Source organism: Osmerus eperlanus, chromosome 6, assembly GCF_963692335.1.
Source record: "Osmerus eperlanus chromosome 6, fOsmEpe2.1, whole genome shotgun sequence".
Lineage (NCBI taxonomy): Eukaryota > Metazoa > Chordata > Actinopteri > Osmeriformes > Osmeridae > Osmerus > Osmerus eperlanus.
The window spans coordinates 4679239-4702401 of NC_085023.1; the positions used below are offsets into that span (position 1 = coordinate 4679239).

Below are 23163 nucleotides of genomic sequence, written 5' to 3' on the forward strand. Positions count from 1 at the left end.
TCAGAGGTCAGAAGAGAATGGGTAGACTGGTTCAAGATGATAGAAAGGCAACAATAACTCAAATAACCACTCGTTACAACCAAGGTATGCAGAATACCATTGAATACTTATCAAACTACTCCTCACTGATGACAGAAAGCATATCTTATTCTTGGCATGATGTTTATACCCAACTTGAGAATAAATTATATTGTCTAAAATCAACCATACGAAGACATTGTGCTGTTGTAACCTTGCTATTGACTCATGTAGAACATAAATACAGACCTCAGTGTCTCCAGTTTGCAGAGTGGATTCCCCAGTCCAGCAGAGAGCAGGTTCATGCCTGAATCCCCCAGGTCGTTGTTACTCAAGTCCAGCTCTGTAAGCTCTGAGGAGGGGAGAGCTGAGGCCAGCGCTTCACAGCACCGTTCTGAGAGGTTACAGTCATTCAGCCTACATGACATAAGGAGAACATGACACATCATCAGAGTCATAGTTTGTACGATATGATCATACGATAATCAAATATCACATCACAATATGTCCTAAATCATATCATTTTTAAAATAGCTTTATACATACAGAGCAGTTTTGGAGTCTTTGACCACTGGCAGCAGCCTCAGAAGACCTTTCTCTGATCTGGAGTATATCTTCAGGTCAAACACATCCATCTTCTCTTCTGAAGTCAGCAACACAAAGACCAGAGCTGACCACTGTGTAGATGAGAGCGTCTCACTGGAGAGACTTCCTGAGCTCAGGGACTGTTGGATCTCCTCCACCAGAGAATGGTCATTCAGTTCATTCAGACAGTGGAACAGATTCATGCATCTCTCTGGAGAAGGATTCTTTCTGATCTTCTCCTTGATGTACTTGACTGTTTTCCTATGGCTCTGTGTGTTACTTCTTGTCTGAGTCAGTAGGCCTCGTAAGTCAGACTGATTGGACTCCATTGAGAGGCCCAGGAAGAAGCGGAGGAAAAGGTCCAGGTGTCCATTCTTACTCTGCAAGGCCTTGTCCACAGCACTCTTGTAGAGGTGGACGTCAGATGTGTCTGAGGTGGACTGAGACATAAGATTCTCATTCTCGTTGATGAATGAGAGAAACACAAACACAGCAGCCAGAAACTCCTGAAAGCTCAGATGGACAAAGCAGAACACCTTCTCCTGGAAGACTTTACCATCCTGTCTGAAGATCTGTGTGAACACTCCTGAGTGCACTGAGGCATCACGGACATCAATGCCACACTCTGTCAGGTCTTTCTCATAGAAAATCAGGTTGCCTTTGTCCAGCTGGTGAAAGGCCAGTTTTCCCAGTGACAGAATGCTCTTAATGCTCTCTTCATCCCAGTGTGGATCTGTCTCAGTTTCCCCATGATACTTCACCTTCTTCTGTTTGGTCTGTAACACCAGGAAGGCTGTGTACATCTCAGTCAGGGTCTTGGGCATCTTCTCTTTCTTCTCTGTTCTCAGCATGTGCTCCAGGACTTTCACACACATTAGGGAGAAGACTGGAATGTGGCACATGATGTAGAGAGTCCTTGATGCCTTGATGTGTGAGATGATTCTCTTGGCCAGGATCTCATCACTGCATCTCTTCATGATGTACTCCTCCTTCTGAGCATCATTGAACCCTCGTACCTCTGTCACCAGGTCAACACACTCAGAAGGGATCTGATAGGCTGCTGCAGGTCGAGTGGTGATCCAGATGAGAGCAGAGGGAAGCAGGTTTCCTTTGATCAGGTTGGTCAGCAGCACATCCACTGAGGTGGACTCTGTGACATCACACCAGCTCTTGTTCTTTTTGAAGGCTAAGGGCAGTCGACACTCATCCAGACCGTCAAAGACAAACAGAACATTGTACATGTCATAGATGGAGATTCCTGATTTTCTGGTTTCCGAGAAGAAGTGATGGACAAGTTCCATCAGACTGAACTCTTTTTTCTTCAACAAATTCAGCTCTCGAAACGGCAGAGGAAAGATGAACTGGATTTCCTGATTGGCTAGTCCCTCAGCCCAGTCCGTGATGAACTTCTGTACAGAGACAGTTTTTCCGATGCCAGCAACTCCTGTTGTCAGAACAATTCTGATAGGTGTGTCTCGTCCAGCTGAGGGTTTAAAGATGTTGTTGCATCTGATGGCTGTCTCTGGTCTTGCTGATTTCCTGGATGCTGTCTCAATCTGTCTCACCTCATGTTCTTTATTGACCTCTGCACTCTCACCCTCTGTGATGTAGAGATCTGTGTAGATTTCATTAAGAGCTAGGTTTCCTTGTTGAGCTATGCCCTCAAAGATAGTCTGAAACTTCTTCTTCAGTTTAGATTTGAGTTGACGTGAGAGTCTATGATGAGAAGGCTCTCCTGAATGACCAAACCCAGATGTTATTCTTAACAGGGCTTTAGTTTGCAAGAGAAAGTTACTTAACAGTTTGTTTAGTTTTTCCTATTCTAAATATAATGGCAGACATTGATGGCTTATACATAAACATGTATTTTCCATCATTGCACTTTGCCAGTTGAAAGTTACTCTGGTTCTCTTAACCTGTATCTTCATCATAAACCATCAGTCGGTCAACTAAGACTAAATATGTCTCTTACTTTCCTCCAGAGTGTCAGCCAGCTCCTTCTGGTTCATGTTCCTCAGGACGTGCAGTGTGATCTTCAGAGCTCCCTCTCTGGCACTGCTCTCCTGCTTCTGATATTCAGGGTCCACCACTTCCTGGTCCTCCCTCTGACTCTCTAAGCCTTCTGGGAAATCTGAACTCAGAATCCTCTTCATCCTCTTCAGCTCTTCCTTCACAAACCTGATGACAGTCTCCTCAAGCACCTGAAACAGGGAGGGAAGATATCAGAGGAACCAGGAACTCTGTACACAGTAGTACAATCGGATTAAAATGATTGTCTTGTTTGTACTTTAAATTACCACAAAACTCACTGTGAATATAGAAGACAAGTCGTCATGGTGACTCTGGTCTGAATTCTGTTGATCTCTGTGGACAAGAGATGACAACACATGAACCACATGGGCTAAATATCTAAGACTAAAATACTGAACTTTCTCCATTCATGCATACACACAGACACTCTGTTTAAGAGTGATACAGAGTAAACTATCTTCTATACCACTAGATGACACTGATTCATTCCTTTCCATTAGGGGGTTTCCTGTTGGACACTAGCTGTCTGAGTAATCAATAATTTCCTTAATACGTTTGACAAATTTAATTTTGCAGCTGAAGATGTGTTGGGCATCAGAATCCGTTGAGGTAGTTTGGTGCTTTTAGATGCACGGTTTTGTGTTATTGTCTGATGAATGAAATGCAGGAGACAGGTGATTTACATGTAGTAGCCTACAGGGACATTCCCCCCAAGGCAAGTAGGGTGAAGTGCCTTGCCCAAGGACACAACGTCATTTTGCACGGCCGGGAATCGAATCTGCAACCTAGTGATTACTAGCCCGATTCCCTAACCACTCAGCCACCTGACTCCCCATGATGACTTTAGACCCTCTCCGTGTTTGAGCCGATCTGCAGATTGTCATGTGTATTGTCTAATGTTTGGATGTTAAAGATGGTTGTTTCTGTGTTCAATTGTTTGTTCGTTAATAAATATGTATGGAGAGACATATACCATTTGATTACAACTGATTCCAAGGGCGTAGGTTTGGTCTTAGATTTGGTGGGACATCCATCCCCACCACCCCCTCAAGGCTGAGAAGTGAACTTTGACTGAGAAGTGTTTAGTTTAGACAGTAGTGTTTATAGTATGTTTATAGTTTATAGTTCTAGTTCTAGTAATTTTCTTTTAACCGTTGCAGTGTCTCAGACCCCCCACAGCACGAAGGTTAAAAGAAAATGCTTCACTTTATTTTTGTATTAGGTAAAGTTGTTGCAACACGACGATGAGTCACAATGACCCGAAGGTTCACAATGACCGGAAGGCAGCACAAGGGTTAAACTGAATCCGGTGGTCTCCCTTTTATTTATCTGCATTGTTTGGCTACACTCATAAATACATTACATAAACAGAATATAGAAACGAAAAATGTCTCAGATCCACTGTTTATTGTGACTGCAAGATTCTAACTTAAGGTAGGCTGATTAACATTCAATGACCCAGGTCACTACCACTGCTAGTTTGTTTGTGTGACTAGTTATTTTGCCTGACTTACACTCTGCTTTATGAAAAAGTCCCGTTTCTTCTTCTTGGGTGGCATAGCTAATCTAAAAAGGGGCAAACATGTACATGCTGAAGGGCAAAGGGAATATTAAAATGTTTTACTCTGGCCTTTTATGGGGAATGTATTGGCAGACAGCCCTGGTAAGTTACCGTTGTTTTCGACACACCCGCTCGCTTGTCTGCCAGTGCAAACACAAAGCAAAGTAGCCTGTGCTTGCTTTGACACTCTCCCGTGCGTGTAGCGTGTCAGGTAACCCTCCCCCCTTCGGGTTTTCAAAAGACGTTTATCAAATGACGGCATTTCTTGTACTGCAGCCTCCTGGCCGTCGGAATCGATCCAAATAGCAGCACAAAGGAGTTTGCTACACTTTTGTCATCTTAAATATTGGTGGGGACTAGTAGCCTACCTAGCAACCCCCCCTAAACCTACACCCATGTCTGATTCTGGCTTCAACCAGACACTGAAGAATGACATCAGGGTCCACCTCACACAGGGCTGCATGTTTGCTAGCAGCCTGCTTTAGACACTGCAGCACTCCTCCACCCAGGAGTTTAAGACCTTCTGGTCTCAAGCAGTCTAAGTGGGCTGAGCCCCGCCCGGTCTGTGCTCATACCAGGCCTGGTACCTGCAGGGCTTTGACTCTCATGCTGTCTGTGTGTGTGTGCATGGAGGTTATGACTAGGGTGACCATACACCTGTGTATGTGCGTGTGTGTGTTTGTGTGAATGTGTGTGTAGGGAGGTTATGTTTGTCAAACAGTCACTGATCTCTTTTTATTGCATGTAAAGCTATTATACAAAAACTCAGTATTGACATTATATGTCAAGTATTTTAAAATGGGGAAGTTATAACTACCTGGGCTGCATTTCCCGATAACAATGGATCGTAGCAACGATCGAGCAAAATAATGAAACCATCGATATTTCTTACGTGCGTTTCCCAAACATGCTCGTAAGGAGTAGGCTAATATATGCGCTTTCAAGAGCTACGAATTTTCAAGAGACACTTAAGCTACGGTGTCTTTGGGAACACCCGTAAAACTAAGATTCGTCGTACGATGGATTCTACGATCAATTTAGGCTTACGACGCTTTCGGGAAACGCAGCCCTGGTTAGTTTAGGACTGGTTTAACTGAAGCCTTCCACTAGGAGCAGACGTCTGTGTTCTAAGCTCACATTCAGGTTAGCTGAACTAGTTAGAGCTGCTGTTTGTGTCTACAGGAGAGTATCTCTCCAGGAGCAGGGTTGTGACAAATATATGTAAAGCAACATTGTTTTGGTGATGTGGGCCTCACAAAAACACAGATGTGTGCTCCAGTTATGACCCTGCTCCAGTTATGACCCTGCTCTAGTCTAACCCTACTAACCCTAGTTCTGCCACCAGAATTAAGAGTTTACTCCTCCCCTCTACCAACAACTGTACTACAAGACTGTCTTCATAATCACATCTCCTAGCCCACAGTACCTGAGGAATGGTCTCTGGCTTGTTGTTTGTTGAGATTTTGACTTTTGTGAAGACTGAATAAACTTTTCAAACTCTGCTGAGATTCCTGACCAGTTTTTGTACTTGGAATTTGGAGAAAACTTGAATAAAAATACACAACAGCAGGTTGTGCTCTGACATGAATAAGAAATGCTGCATTGATTCATATGGGCCCAAATACATTTAAACACTATCATTATAATCACAAATAAACTAAGACAAATATATTATAATTTAGGAATGCTGAGTCCCAGTAGAGACAGCTTCTTCACAACATGTCACCTTCATCACATAACATTGAACACCAGCAGAGGTCAGTACATACCCTTCCTCATTAGAAGGTCCTCCTCCATCACTGAAATTGAAAGGTTCAGGCATAGACCTATCACTCTTCATGGACACACAGCTGGGTACAGGTGAGGCTGGTCTCCTCTGCTGTCTGATCCTGTCAACAAACACAACAACATGTTTTACAAACAAATATTTAAAGTCGAGCCCACAGATTAATAACAACAATACGTGTTGTTAAAATGATTCATTGGAATTGTCAGATCCAGACTTGAATGTTGCTGTTCAATAGGAATGAGAGTCAGACAGGCAGGTTTCCAGACCTGTTGTTACTCTGTATCTCTCACTGTGAACCTTTACCACGTGGTCTGTATGTCAGCCAGGCTGGCAGTCAGCAGCTCTAACCCTGTGTTTTAGTAGAGATGTGATGAGGGATACTTTAGTATCTACAGTCAGCAGCTCTAACCCTGTGTTTTAGTAGGGATGTTCCTGTTGTTCCACCTCACACAGGGCTGCATGTTTGCTAGCAGCCTGCTTTAGACACTGCAGCACTCCTCCACCCAGGAGTTTAAGACCTTCTGGTCTCAACCAGTCTAAGTGGGCTGAGCCCCGCCCGGTCTGTGCTCATACCAGGCCTGGTACCTGCAGGGCTTTGACTCTCATGCTGTCTGTGTGTGTGTGTGTGTGTGTGTGTGCATGGAGGTTATGACTAGGGTGACCAAACATCTGTGCATGTGTGTGTGTTTGTGTGAATGTGTGTGTAGGGAGAGGGAGGTTATGTTTGTCACTGATCTCTTTTTATTGCATGTAAAGCTATTATACAAAAACCCAGTATTGACATTATATGTCAAGTATTTTAAAATGGAGAAGTTATAACTACCTGGTTAGTTTAGGACTGGTTTAACTGAAGGCTTCCACTAGGAGGAGACGTCTGTGTTCTAAGCTCACATTCAGGTTACATTTACATTTAGTCATTTAGCAGACGCTCTTATCCAGAGCTGAACTGGTTAGAGCTGGTGTTTGTGTCTACAGGAGAGTATCTTTCCAGGAGCAGGGTTGGAGTGTAAAACTACAGGATGGTATCTCTCAATAGCAGAATATAAACCTACAGGATGGTATCTCTCCAGGAGCAGGGTTGGAATATAAACCTTCAGGATGGTAACTCTCCAGGAGCAGGGTTGTGACACATATATGTAAAGCCTCAGACACACACAGAGATGTGTGCCCCAGTCATGACCCTGCCTCAGTTAGGACCCTGCCCCAGTTATGACCCTGCTCTAGTCTAACCCTAACCCTAGTTCTGCCACCAGAGTAAAGAGTTTAGCACCCTATGCTAATAGTGTTACTCCTCCCCTCTACCAACAACTGTACTACAAGACTGTCTTCACAATCACATCTCCTAGTCCACACTACCTGAGGAACGGTCTCTGTCTTGTTGTTTGTTGAGATTTTGACCGTTGTAAAGACTGAATAAACTTTTTAAACTCTGCTGAGATTCCTGACCAGTTTTTGTACTTGGAATTTGGAGAAAACACAAATACACAACAGCAGGTTGTGCTCTGACAGGAATAAGAAATGCTGCATTGATTCATATGGGCCCAAATACATTTTAACACTATCATTATAATCACAAACAAACTATAAGACAAATATATTATAATATAGGAATGTTGAGTCCCAGTAGAAACAGCTTCTTCACAACATGTCACCTTCATCACGTAACATTGAACACCATGAGAGGTCAGTACATACCCTTCTTCATTAGAAGGTCCTCCATCACTGAAATTGAAAGGTGGTTCCATGGACCTGTCACTCTTCATGGACACACAGCTGGGTACAGGTGAGGTTGGTCTCTGCTGTCTCATCCTGTCAAACACAACAACGTGTCTTACAAACATAAATAACTTAAGTAGACACCACAGACACAGCCATCATTTCAACAAACATTTGTTGCTAGAATCATTCATTAGTAGGGTCAGAATCAGGCTTGAATGTTGCTGTTCAATAGGACTGAGAGTCAGACAGGCAGGTTTCCAGACCTGTTGTTACTCTGTATCTCTCAGTGTGAACCTTTACCACATGGTCTGTATGTCAGCCAGGCTGGCAGTCAGCAGCTCTAACCCTGTGTTTTAGTAGGGATGTGATGAGGGATACTTTAGTATCTACAGTCAGCAGCTCTAACCCTGTGTTTTAGTAGGGATGTGATGAGGGATACTTTAGTATCTACAATCAGCAGCTCTAACCCTGTGTTTTAGTAGGGATGTGATGAGGGATACTTTAGTATCTACAGTCAGCAGTTCTAACCCTGTGTTTTAGTAGGGATGTGATGAGGGATACTTTAGTATCTACAGTCAGCAGCTCTAACCCTGTGTTCTAGTAGGGATGTTCTTTAGGCTTTCACTTCTAACAGCTTTTAAATTATATTTTTTTTTTTTGTCTGTTAATACATTTGTATTGGAGAGACATAAAAACATTTTTAACAATTGATTCTCAGAATTTCAACCAGACACTGAATAATCACATCAGGGTCCACCTCACACAGGGCTGCATGTTTGCTAGCAGCCTGCTTTAGACACTGCAGCACTCCTCCACCCAGGAGTTTAAGACCTTCTGGTCTCAAGCAGTCTAAGTGGGCTGAGCCCCGCCCGGTCTGTGCTCATACCAGACCTGGTACCTGCAGGGCTTTGACTCTCATGCTGTCTGTGTGTGTGTGCATGGAGGTTATGACTAGGGTGACCATACACCTGTGTATGTGCGTGTGTGTGTTTGTGTGAATGTGTGTGTAGGGAGGTTATGTCTGTCAAACAGTCACTGATCTCTTTTTATTGCATGTAAAGCTATTATACAAAAACTCAGTATTGACATTATATGTCAAGTATTTTAAAATGGGGAAGTTATAACTACCTGGGCTGCATTTCCCGATAACAATGGATCGTAGCAACGATCGAGCAAAATAATGAAACCATCGATATTTCTTACGTGCGTTTCCCAAACATGCTCGTAAGGAGTAGGCTAATATATGCGCTTTCAAGAGCTACGAATTTTCAAGAGACACTTAAGCTACGGTGTCTTTGGGAACACCCGTAAAACTAAGATTCGTCGTACGATGGATTCTACGATCAATTTAGGCTTACGACGCTTTCGGGAAACGCAGCCCTGGTTAGTTTAGGACTGGTTTAACTGAAGGCTTCCACTAGGAGCAGACGTCTGTGTTCTAAGCTCACATTCAGGTTAGCTGAACTAGTTAGAGCTGCTGTTTGTGTCTACAGGAGAGTATCTCTCCAGGAGCAGGGTTGTGACAAATATATGTAAAGCAACATTGTTTTGGTGATGTGGGCCTCACAAAAACACAGATGTGTGCTCCAGTTATGACCCTGCTCCAGTTATGACCCTGCTCTAGTCTAACCCTACTAACCCTAGTTCTGCCACCAGAATTAAGAGTTTACTCCTCCCCTCTACCAACAACTGTACTACAAGACTGTCTTCATAATCACATCTCCTAGCCCACAGTACCTGAGGAATGGTCTCTGGCTTGTTGTTTGTTGAGATTTTGACTTTTGTGAAGACTGAATAAACTTTTCAAACTCTGCTGAGATTCCTGACCAGTTTTTGTACTTGGAATTTGGAGAAAACTTGAATAAAAATACACAACAGCAGGTTGTGCTCTGACATGAATAAGAAATGCTGCATTGATTCATATGGGCCCAAATACATTTAAACACTATCATTATAATCACAAATAAACTAAGACAAATATATTATAATTTAGGAATGCTGAGTCCCAGTAGAGACAGCTTCTTCACAACATGTCACCTTCATCACATAACATTGAACACCAGCAGAGGTCAGTACATACCCTTCCTCATTAGAAGGTCCTCCTCCATCACTGAAATTGAAAGGTTCAGGCATAGACCTATCACTCTTCATGGACACACAGCTGGGTACAGGTGAGGCTGGTCTCCTCTGCTGTCTGATCCTGTCAACAAACACAACAACATGTTTTACAAACAAATATTTAAAGTAGAGCCCACAGATTAATAACAACAATACGTGTTGCTAAAATGATTCATTGGAATTGTCAGATCCAGACTTGAATGTTGCTGTTCAATAGGAATGAGAGTCAGACAGGCAGGTTTCCAGACCTGTTGTTACTCTGTATCTCTCACTGTGAACCTTTACCACATGGTCTGTATGTCAGCCAGGCTGGCAGTCAGCAGCTCTAACCCTGTGTTTTAGTAGAGATGTGATGAGGGATACTTTAGTATCTACAGTCAGCAGCTCTAACCCTGTGTTTTAGTAGGGATGTGATGAGGGATACTTTAGTATCTACAGTCAGCATCTCTAACCCTGTGTTTTAGTAGATATTTTACATGCATAAAGCAAAGGGCTACATTGAGCTTTTAGATTATGAATACTACTTTAAACTTTGTTTCACTAAAACAAATACTGTACAGATGACTTCTTTGCACCATGTCACATTCATCACATAACATTGAACACCAGTAGAGGTCAGTACATACCCTTCCTCACTAGAAGGTCCTCCTTCAAAACTGAAATTGAAAGGTGGTTCCATGGACCTGTCACTCTTCATGGACACACAGCTGGGTACAGGTGAGGCTGGTCTCTCCTGCTGGATTGGGCTTCAACACAACAGAGACAGACCTTCAGTCTCTCATTTATTCTGACTAATGATGATGTCATAATATCACTGCTGAGCTCTGAGATGGAGAACAGTCATGAACAGTTATGGATTCTCATCTTACCTCTTAGCTTTGGTGTCCATGTCATGTTCTGCAGAGAGACTCATTTTAGAGGCAGTGCCCTCCTCCTCTCTCTCCCCAGAGAGACTCATTTTAGAGGCAGCGCCCTGAAACACAATAATGTTTTGTTGGTTGCTTAGTATAATTCTAAAACACAGATTATAATGTTGATACATGGATCTTTTCCCATCCAGTATTAAGGCCTTTTGAGTCCCTCAGAGACATCATGTGCAGACTTGCATCTGTCAGAAACGTGATGTTTCCCCAGAGAGACTGGGCTGCTCAGTGAGTAGAGAGACCAGCAACTTGTCTCTGGACACCAGCATGTCATGCAGCTGCCCTGTTTCCTGTAAGGCCATCGATACAGGAAGCTCCTTATACAGTATACTGCAGGTTACAACCTCCACATGTATATATACTGCAGGTTACAACCTCCACATGTATATATACTGCAGGTTACAACCTCCACATGTATATATACTGCAGGTTACAACCTCCACATGTATATATACTGCAGGTTACAACCTCCACATGTATATATACTGAAGGTTACAACCTCCACATGTATATATACTGCAGGTTACAACCTCCACATGTATATATACTGCAGGTTACAACCTCCACATGTATATATACTGCAGGTTACAACCACTACATGTTTATATACTGTAGTCACAATCACCCACTCCACAAGGCAGACCTGGAGGGTACTATGAAGGATGACTACCTCTGTATCCAGGTGCAGTTATACTACCTCACTGCTCTGACTCCAACAATACTTGTGCTGAGTCCAGGATGGTTAACACTCATGAATCCAAAGCCTTTGTAAACAGAGACCCTGTTAACAGGGTCTATATACAGTAACATTGTTTTTTCCAGCTGCTACGGACACTGGGGATCTCAAGGTACCACTAAGACAGAGATCTGGTACAGGGACCATGAACCAGGATAGACTGATCTGGTACAGGGAGATCCAGGTGGAGGTAGTCAGGTGGAGGAGAGCTGGAGGGAGATACAGGTGGAGGTAGTCAGGTGGAGGAGAGCTGGAGGGAGATACAGGTGGAGGTAGTCAGGAAGTGTGAGTCTGCAAACCTAACAAAGATCCACAGAGGATTGTAACAAGTCAAACTGAATGGGTATACATGGAGTGTGGGCTCCTCTGTTGGTCCTCATATGTGACTCTGAGCCAAACACCTACAAGGTGGGTGATCTCTGCTGTTCCATATGGAAGATTACTTGACAATGGAGGACTCTACTGGTAATTCTACTGGAGATTCTACTGTACAGATGGTCCTGTGTACACAGTATTATATTTCCATCTCTCCTTCTCTCTCTTTTCTCCATGCTTCTCTTTCGTTCTCTCATCCTTCCTTTCCCTCCACTCCTCTATTTCTTCTGCACAAAATACACTCTTGTCTGTAAAGAATGAGACAGTGTGTCGAGGGTATTTATAGGATGTGTGTGTGTGCGTGTGTGTGCATGCATGCATGCGTGTGTGTGTGCACATGTATGGATGTGATGGATGTGTTCATTTGGATGTGTTTAAATGTATGTAAAAGTACATGTTGGTAAGTGTGCTGTATGTAAACGGTATGTTTACTTTAGCAATGTTTTAAATATTTCCAATGGAAATGAGAGAGGAGAGGGTGATTGTGATGTGTAGGCTGGCAGACACCCCTACTCCCTAAAGACTGAAGTAGACAAAAGTGGAATGGGAACTTAAAGTTCATATATTTACCAGGGTGAAAATAGTGGGGAGACATTAAGACATGCTATTCAAACAATCTCTTACATTTATATAATTCAGATCCAAGTTGTGTGGTTGTCACATGCCTACTGTGTTACCCCCTGTGTTCACTCTTTGATGTTCAAGTTTAAAAAATCAGCTGTGGTCAGTTTATTAGTTGTTGCTAGTTTCTGAAGCATGTGCACAGTGCATATGGTTTAAGTCCATCCATGGGTTCCTATGTGGGCTTGTGTAGTGAGTGTTGGTATGTACTTTTGTTTGTTTTTGTAACTGTTTTCTAATTGGAGGCTTTAGCTAAACTCACACTGGATTCTGAACTGTCAATTAATGTCTGTGGTGTGTACAGGTCTCTATGTAGTCTAATCCACCACACCTGTACAGGTCTCTATGTAGTCTAATCCACCACACCTGTACAGGTCTCTATGTAGTCTAATCCACCACACCTGTACAGGTCTCTATGTAGTCTAATCCACCACACCTGTACAGGTCTCTATGTAGTATATATGTATTCATTTGTATAGCTCTTTGTAAAAGCAAGCTTTTAATCAGCAATGTCACAGAGGGCTTCACAGATCAGCAGCTATAACCAACCTGACCCAAACTCACACTCCCTTCACTGCTGTTTCACTAATGGACACATCCTATCACTTAATTATTGTTAACTGCTTAGCTCAGTTTAGTTGAATACATGCATTACTTATCAACCCCATGTGTGCGATCCTTTTTGTCACAGACTAAAAGCCAGCCATGACAGGTTTAGTTGTGCAAGGCACCATCTTCTCTTTATGAGGAAGCGTTGTGGTCTCTTGGTGACATTTCCTGCTCAAAACCAGTTCTCAGTTTGAGCTGAGTGAATCAGGAAGGGAAACTTGTCATCGTTTACAGACAGTATATTTCCACAAAGAGAGGGATATGTACACAAGGAAGATCAAGTATCAGAAGTGTATAGTTGTACAGTATTTCAGTGGTCAGATTGATGGAACATTAAATATTTAGTCAGATCACAGAGTAACTGTATCTTGGCTAACAGGTGCACAAACAAATAACTAGTGCAACAATAACATTAGGCGTAAGTAATCGGCTCAGATAGCAACAATAACAACTCGATTACAGTAACATCTCAATACCTCAACTACAGTCAAACGATGACGTGTCGATGACAGTAGTGACAACAACAGCAAAACAACAACAGTGTGATAATGGATGGCATTGATGGGATTGGCCTATACTGTCCACATTGTCTGTCTCACCACATATACAGTGTGATGATGGATGGCAGGATTGGCCTATACTGTCCACATTGTCTGACTCACCACATATACAGTGGCTTTTGTCATTTTCAACCATGTGAAAACACCAGCGTAAACATCTATTTAATACAAATTGCTGTGGTATCAAAAAATAATTACAAGCCCATATCTACACCCATCAGAGTAGAAGATTTGCTATTTCGACTACAGAACCAATCAATCAATATGCTACTGTGAATCATGACAGGGAATATTACCACACTTACCTTATTTGACTTTAATCATATCGGATTCAGTCTTGAGGATCTCTGGATGCTTGTTTCCTGTATTGAAGTGAAGTTCTGAAGTCATTAACTACAGAGTCCATGCAATGCAGATGTGAACATTTCCTGTTGAGAGACAGATCTCTCTTCAGGCTGTGTGACTGATGCTGACAGGAAACCACAAGGTGAGAAACAGGATGTACAGAACTGGCTCATGCACATAGAGCCACGGTTAGCTTCAACCTGCATGGACTGCAAATATCAGCCTTCCAGTGTGTCGGTCTGAAGAAAATATTTATTAGTCACATTTCATGAACATGATTAATATAAAGTTTTAAATTATGATCATTTTTTTGGAGGCAGAATAGCAGCCTGAATATTACATCCTGTACCCTGACTGCTGTTCAAATGAGGAAGTTGAACATGCTAAGGTCTACTGTATCACATGAAACTCTCTCCTCAGAACATGAGAGCTCTCAACTCAGGCTCCTTCCAGGAACAACAACACCTTAACACATTTACAATCATGGGTTTGACAAAGATGACCAGAGACCAGGGTTGTATCTCAGTATTATATCTGTCTCTACTTCTCCTTCATCCCCACTGGTCTGGAAACCAGAGAGAATAAACAACACAGGCCACTGGGAATGACCTTTCACCTGTCAACTCTTTCTAACCAGGGAGGTACTGCAGGGGGATCGCAATTTTTTTGTTGATTAGACAAATGTTAGTAATTAGTAAGTTTTTGTCAACCAATGTTTTTTCCAATAATTTCATGAATCCAACATAATGTTGGATAATTCACACACACCATAGTTTGGAGTCTGGTAACTTCAGTCTTTTGGTCTTTTGACCCACCAGAAGGTGAGTCTGAACTACATCTATGTTGACTGAAGGTCTGAAGGTCTACAGCAGGTTACAGCCCATCACAGTGAATCAGCACAGTAAACAACAAGCACCCAACAGTACTGTTCACCAAGTCAATTTGCTCAATAAAATAACATACATTACACTTACTGTATTGCCTCTTCTCTTTATGAGTGCAGGTTGGGAGTGGACATTTCCTGTTGGTAAATGTCCACTTACATTTTACATTTACATGAATCAAAACGAATAAATTTGGCAGACCGGTGTAAAAATTGACCTAATCTCTATGACTTAAACGTCCTTTTAAGTGTTCCCTTCTCGTGATATTTTCAGGCATTTAGCCTACTCATATTGCATTCATTCATTAATAAAGAACCCCCTTTGAAGATTATTCTACGACGTTACCGGCAGTAGAAGATGGAATCGCGATTCAAACAGTACCATCTGATAACTGAAAATATGCCCCCAAAAACGTAAATAAGCTTGACATTTATTTAGTGGAAAATCGCTCATTCATAAAAAGCTCACTGGTAGCGATCATTGTCAGTAACAACGCAAAATGCGATATAGCCCTGTGTGGAGAAGCTGCCCCGGTAAATTGTACTACTACGGTACAGTACTAGACTACTGCTGTGTTCGTCTCGGTAGCGATTGCGTTGGTTGAATTGGATTTAACGTTCCGTTGTACGGTTTAGGCTGAAATTAATTATTTTCATGAACAGATTGACAAAGTTTAGGCTGTGGCAATGAAGTTCAGGTTAGTAGTTAGATAGACTTTTGATTTAAGTAAGGGGAGTGCCGAACATGTTCTGTCGCCGTTTGACTTCCTACAGCTGTGTAGATGTTTTTGTAGTGTCTCGCGTAGGCTACAGCGTTGCAGTGATACACTGGATTGAAACCACAGGTAATGATAATTTCACTCACAAATCGTTTACTTGTAATCTAATGTCATAATAAATCCTCCAACGAAAATGTATATGTGAGGAATGTTTATTTTAACGATTGAAAACAGATAACGCTACATCATAGACCACTGTAGTATGTGTTGCCCGGGCAACACAGGCTAATGTCATGATGCTAATACTTCAGTGAAATAGTAGACTACTGTTTCCGAAAGTAGATGTACTTCCTTAATAATATCAGCTTATACTGTACATTACACATCACAATTGTGTGTCATATCACAAAGTAAAATGAGTAAATAGTTATCACCCTGGCCTCTTTGCTTGTGGCGTTTCTGCAGCTGCCTTGCAGTAAAGCTATAGTTAGCCTAGCTATCCCCCAAGTTAACAGATGCGAAACGAATGTTCTGCCAAAGGTAGTCACGCGTGTTTTCGTGACGTTAGTGACGTTAGTAACGTCAGTGACTGTGGCTAGCAAATTAGCCACCGTTAGCTTCACTTTTCGCCACAAAAACTTAACTTAAGCCCAAACCATGCAACGGAACGTAAATTCCAATAGAAGCAACTCAATCGCTACCAAGACGAAACTTTTGACACCTACGTTGTCTATGTAGGCCAAATATTGACTGAGTTTTAGGGGGGCAAAAAAATAAAAAATAAAATAATAAAATAATATATATGTGAGAACAAAGGTTGTGCTCTCGCCGAAGGCTTGAGCACACCCAATTAAACAACATGAACTGCTATAAGTGCAAGTGTACCTGTGGAAAAAACAAGCAACAATAATAAAAACAATATATCACAGCGAGTACAAAAAATTTAAATCAGTTACCACTAACCACAAGAGCAACAAGTCTCTGAGCAAGAGTCATTGTGATCCTTGAGGAAACTAACATCGGGTCAAGCGAACCATTCCTAAGTACCGTTGTACTCCCGGATCAAGTGCGTCTTGAGCCTTTTCTTGGTGGTGGAGGTGGAGAGACAGTCAGTGTCACTTGGGAGAGCATCCTTCCACTGAAGGAGAGGCCTCGTCCATCCACCCCCAATGGTGGTTCGTCCCCGAGACATCAGGTCTGCTCCTTCGTTGAGCAGGTCTGGGATATGCAGGGCTCTCAGGGAGGTGAGACAAGACAGGTACTCATGCAGGCATGTGAATATGTCCTGTTAGCCTTCTCATACTACAAATGGACAGATACAAACAGGTGGGTTTCACTTACAGCAAAGCAATGATTATCCCCTACTATTGAGTTGTTGTGTTTGTAGTCATGTGTAGAGTTTTGCTGTTTTAAATTGAATCAAGGCGATTTGTCAACAGCCAGAGTAAATTGGAGCCCACCCCACAGCTGCCAGGAGATGGTGTTAAAAGGAGAGAGACGAGAAGAGACGGTGTTAACAAGGGTGAACAAGAAGACACAGAACGGAGGAGAGAGAGAGGAAGGAGGGGCGAGCAACCAAGATGGAGGAGGTGGGGGACGGGGGGGACGGGGAGAGGGAGGAAAGGAACAGGAGAGAAAGAAAGAGGACAAGCCCCCGGACGGGAAACGGAGGACGGGAGGTCGAGCAAAGATCTGATCAACACCGACCAACACAGATAAGAAGAGGAAAGAGACTGAAAGAGCAAGAGTGGAAGTGGTGGGAAGGAGCCCTGTGTGCAGGTGGACCGTGACTGAAGACGCTCCCTTCTCTCTCAGCGCCCGCAGCGGGTCGAGGGAGGAGCAGCAGAGGCTGCAGTAGAGCAGCAGGACGGACCCTGGAACCCCCGCGGCTGCTACTCACATCCATAGAACTCTGCTACTCACATCCATAGAACTCTGCTACTCACATCCATAGAACTCTGCTACTCACATCCATAGAACTCTGCTACTCACATCCATAGAACTCTGCTACTCACCTCCATAGAACTCTGCTACTCACATCCATAGAACTCTGCTACTCACATCCATAGAGCTCTGCTACTCACATCCATAGAACTCTGCTACTCACATCATAGAACTCTGCTACTCACATCATAGAATTCTGCTACTCACATCATAAAACTCTGCCCTCTGGAGTTGTGTTTGATGTATTTTAGAGACCCTGGACTTTCATGTGCACCACGGTACCTTTTTACTTTTTATGCCACGTTCTTACTTCATTTGATCTATTATTAATACATTGTTTTAATGCACCCTGTGTCGTTTTACCATTCGTTTGACAGTGGAATCCATTTTAAATGGCTGGTATCCAAAGAACTGCACATTCAGTGTGTGACAGTTACACATGACATTACACACAACGTTTGATTGATTTGGTTAACACGTGTGGTGTGCTTTCCAGCACTGAATGAACATCTCCCACAACCTCCAGTGAGTCTAGGTTTACTTTTAAATGATGATTATTCATGTATACAACAAAGAGCCCATAATGATGTGTCAGTAGCTGCTCCTGGTCTGTAGGTTGTTTGAGGCTCCTGGAAGCTGTGGTTGAGCGCCTCCTGCAGGCTGAGCTGGGCACTGCTGTACTCTGCCCTCAGCAGCTGCAGCCTGGCCATGGCCCCCCTCTGGACACAGCAGCTCCTGGACCAGAGCCCGCTGAGACATCTGCACACACACACACACACACACACACACACACACACACACACACACACACACACAGTACATACACAGTACATACACACACACAGATCCGCATACACACACATGCACACACACACACAGTACATACACACACATACAGTACACCGTTACGTCACCAGACATCATGTCTCTAGTTTTGGTCTGGATGATGTCTGTGTTTTGTTTGTTCATTCCCTCCCACTCAATCCAATTCGCCGTCTGATTGGTCTCTTCCCAGATCCAATCAACAGCCTCCCCTATCACAACCATCAGCACGACTTGCCTCCCATAGAAGCTGCACCTTTCTTCAGCCCCAGGAGAGGGAACTGATCCATGATGTGGAAAGAGCTGTTAGTATGAGGACTGGGTTTCGTGTTGACTTTGTACTTGGTAGGAGAATAGCTGGAGTAGATCTTGTTGTCTTTATGCCTGTACCCTGTATAGAGCTTTGTGTTGGTTTGTTTCCACCTTCATACAGTGGAAAGGGGATCATGAAGCTGCCCATGGGCCTGCATCCCATCACATCGTTTCTATCCTGGTGAACAACACCAGGTAAGGAGAGGGGCACTGTGGGATTAGAGTCATTATGTGGTTAGGAATCAGAATCATCAAACACGGGACGAGATGTTAAAACTGTCCATTGTGCCAATAGATGGTATGCAGTCACATGAGATTTGCCGTGTTGTTGACAGAGTGGCATGGGAGGTTTATTTCTTCAACTGGGTTAAGATGGGACACATCCTCAGTAGTGTGCCTCCGAATCAGTGGCTGTTTCGGCCTTTAATCACTAAACACCCTCATCCAAGGTGGCCAGCTAAAGGGTGATCAAGCCTTAGCTTGTGTCCCATGCCCAATTCAGATTTCCCACGGGACTATGCAAGGCAGGGGCGTCCTCTTGAGCCAGCCCTACAGCTGACCTCATACCTCACATGCCCTCCTCATGTTGGAGGGATCTGAATTGGGTTTACATTTACATTTATTCATTTAGCAGACGCTTTTATCCAAAGCGACTTCCAAGAGAGAGCTTTACAAAGGGCATAGGTCACTGATCATAACAACGAGATAGCCACAAAACATTGCGAGTAGCCAAAACATGAAGCACACATTGTGAACAACCAAAATAAGTGCCAAAGGGAAGAACCATAAGAGCATGTAGTTAAACAAGTTACAATTAAACAACATGAACTCATGAAGTTCTCATGAAGTGATAGCCCAGCAAGGGTCCTTCCATTTGATCCAGATCCACTGGCTGCCTCTTTCAGCTGCTTGACAAACTGCTCGGACGGTCTGCCGCAGAGCCTGTCCATGGATTCCAAGTTCTCTCAGCAACCTGATGGTGGAAGAAGCCGCGAATCCTCTGCATCCCACTTCAACTGGCCAGACTTTTGCATTCCAGCCACGCTGAGTTGCGTCTGCAGCCAACTCTGTGGAACGCAGTTTCTTACGCTCGCAGGCCTCTTCAACAGAGTTTTCCCACGGGACTGTGAGCTCTGTGATGTACACGATGTGAAGGGGACCAGAGTACCATGTCTGGCCTAAGGTTGGTAGAAACAATCTCAGGTGGGAAAAGGAGTTGCTGGCCAATATGGACAGGCATCTTCCAGTCCCGGGCCATGGCTAGGTGTCCAGTGTCTGGCTTCGTAGGAGGATGCTTGGGCCTTTTCTGTCTCTCCCGGATGAATGTTGCCGTTTTAACGGGATTGCTTGTTTTTGAAGGTAATGAAGCCAGGCTCTCGAGGACCTGATTGCGCCTCCAGGTGTAGCGGCCTTGTGAGAGGCTGGTCTTGCAACCTGTCATGATATGCCTGAGAGTCGCTGGAGCTGGGCAGAGGGGGCAGGTCGGGTCCTCGCCTTACCATGGATGGAGGTTCTTTGGTGATGGAAGCACATCATGAACAGCTCTTCTGATGAAGCTCATGTTGCTTGCCTCCATTTGCCAAAGCTCCTCCAGTTGATCCTTCTCCTCTCCAGGCCTTCCCACCGCGTCCATTGCCCTTGTTTAGCAGGAGAGACAGCCTTTGCACTTCTTGCAGTCTCCTCCTGTCTGCGCACCTCCTCGACCACCAGCTTCCTGCGTTCAGACGTTGTTGCCTTATGGAACGTTGGTCCGCTTGCTGCCAGGCCAACGCCTCCTCTTCCATGCTGGATATTCCCCACAATGTCTGGGTGTCTCAGGGCTGATGTTGCTCGCTGCACAGCCTTGGATGTTGTCCATTTCCGTCCAGTTTGTAGGGGAGGTGCAGCCTTGCTAATGGTCTGGTCTTTGGAGTCCTTCAATTTCACCTGAAGTCTTACTTCAGAGCACTTGTACTCCTCCATTAGACTTGTAAGAGGTAGTTCAAGGACCCCTTTGCCATAGATGCCGATGTTACTCAGACATGGTGGGACACCCAGCCATTTCTTCACGTATGAGGTGATGGCTCGCTCCATCTTCTCCACTGTTGTTATTGGGACCTCACAGACGGTGAGTGGCCACATTACCCGGGGGAGAAGTCCAAACTGTAGGCACCAGAGCTTGAGCTTCCCAGGCAGTAGGGTCTTGTTGGTGTTCTCAAGACCGTCGGCGATGTCCTGCCTTACTTGCTGCACTTGATCTGTATCCCGGAGGCTTTCGTTGCGCCATCTGCACGTTCTCTACTTCCTTCCATTTTGGAGGGTCAGTGTCCAGATTCAGAATTCTGGTGGTTGAGTAGGTGGGATGTCATGTGGGATGATTATCTGCTCATGCCTTTTCGTGTCCTGGTGGATCTTGTCCACATGTTCTTCCAGGTTAGAAAACAAATATCCCCCCTCCGTCAGACCCGCCTCCTTATATGAGCCAATAGGAAACAGGAGGAGGAGCTGAAACTTGATCCTGAGAGCAGGACCTGAAAAGAGACAAGCACACAGGAGAAACACCACACATAAGAAATGTAATTATCTATTTCATTTTATTTCATTATATAGTTGATTTGAATGAATCCACAATATTTGGCTAAGAAGCTACAATTAGATGAATCTATATGTAATGTATGGCGCTAATGTTCACATTTCAGTAGGATATGATTATTAATATCGCGGGGTTATGTTCTGTTTCTGACACCTAAACTGATGATTCAGTGTGTTTTCAAGCAGCTTTGCTTTAGATCTAGAACAGTTACTTACGAAAGGAACAAGTATTACACAGTCTTAGACTGACATCTGGTGGACAAAAGTGGAACTCCCGAAGCAGATTTCTGGTTGGGTTGGTTAGTGCGGATAACATTAGCATGGAGACCATCTCCTCAGCAATATCAGGTTGTTGTTGAACACATTCAGTTGAGGCTGCACTGCCTGGTGTGGTGGGTGTGACTGTGGCCAGCTCAGGGTCCAGCCCTCCCTTAGAGTCCTCCCCAGACCTGCTTCCCTGGCTGCTCTGAGAGACACTCACCTCTCTCCCACTGTCTCCCTCTCCATCCCTCTCTCCATCTGAGAGACACTCACCTCTCTCCCACTGTCTCTCTCTCCATCCCTCTCTCCATCTGAGAGACAGTTGCCAATGCCCTACACCTTCTGTGGTCTGTACAGCAGCGGGCCACCAGTTGTATCCAGGCAGCACCAACGGCCTTTCAGCTGCCCTCTGGTCCGCTCCACCTCTGACCCAGCCCCACTATGTACAGCATTTTAGCGCCGCTCTTGCTCATTCTGGGGGTTTGTGAGCGGGTGAGGAGCCAAGTTTGTAACGGGTAACCATGGTCACCTACGGGTGTACATTAACCCCATACTCAGATGCCAATACAAGATCATTGCCTCATTTGACCGTAGCCTAATGATCCTAAATGACACATGTGACCAATAAGCCACCCTGCTCAGCACCTGTGTGAAGTCTGTTCCCCACACTGCTGTTTCACAGGAGAAATGAATCCTGAGTAGAGCCAGGCCACCGTGCCACAACATGTGTCAAACACATCAGTGCATCACAGATCACAGCACATGAATAGAGTGGAAGTGTTTTCTGTTCACATGAGTGACGTCATGATCAGATGGGGCCCTCACAGCAACGTGAGTGCAGTCGATGGCTCCCATTACATTAGGAAATCGGCTCATCACTGCGAATTGCAGTGTAATGTTGGCCTGCTCAGCGCCAGTGAAGGAAAAGTGTCTGTACCGGGGTGACATACGGATGAGAGCGTTCCATCCAGCTGGCATGGTGAGGCTCAGGGAGGGTTGGGAAATGCCTGAGCGCTCAGCCATCAGTTATCACTCAGTCTTTTGTCACATTTAATTAGTTGAAACCTATGTTTGATTCCCCATGATGGATGACAGTTTAGTTAGCAGTAAAATCTTGATGATCATTTACATCCAAGGTGTCCAAGGGTGAACTGGAGATGATTATTCATGCTTTTATTTCTTCTCGTTTAGATTATTGTAATAGTCTTTTTACCTGTTTGAACAAGAAGGAGCTCGACCGTCTCCAGAACTCAGAACTCTGCTGCAATGCTTTTAACGCACATTAACAAAAGAGCACACATTACACCTGTTTTAGCATCACTTCACTGGTTACCAGTCCAGTACAGAATTCAATTTAAAATCCTGGTCCTCACCACAGCCCTGAATGGAGAAGTTCCTCCCTACATTTCTGATTTAATACAGCTTCATACCCCCACCCGTAATTTGAGGTAATTGGGTCAGAAGCTTTTAGTGGTTCCCTGTACCCATTTTAAAACTAGAGGGGATCGATCATTCCGAGCAGTGGCCCCTAGGTTGTGGAATGCCTTGCCTCCCTTTCTACGGTGTGCAAATTCTGGCGAAGCTTTTAAAAAGCAACTCAAGACTTTTCTATTCAAGCAGGCTTTTAGTTAGTTGAGGGTTTTTTATGGTTGTCTGTCATG

The 23163-nt window shown here is 44.0% G+C and overlaps 1 protein-coding gene across 1 annotated transcript in view; it reads right to left on the minus strand.

Annotated features, from left to right (window-relative positions):
* Positions 1-23163, minus strand: part of LOC134021969 (NACHT, LRR and PYD domains-containing protein 12-like) — a 267074-nt gene that overhangs the window by 133472 nt on the left and 110439 nt on the right. Inside the window, exons 6-7 of the mRNA XM_062463098.1 lie at positions 7680-7793; positions 5965-6084 (exon numbers count right to left, since the gene is read on the minus strand). Of these exons, the coding sequence (XP_062319082.1) occupies positions 5965-6084; positions 7680-7793 (234 nt within the window). The remainder of the gene's footprint in view (positions 1-5964; positions 6085-7679; positions 7794-23163) is intronic.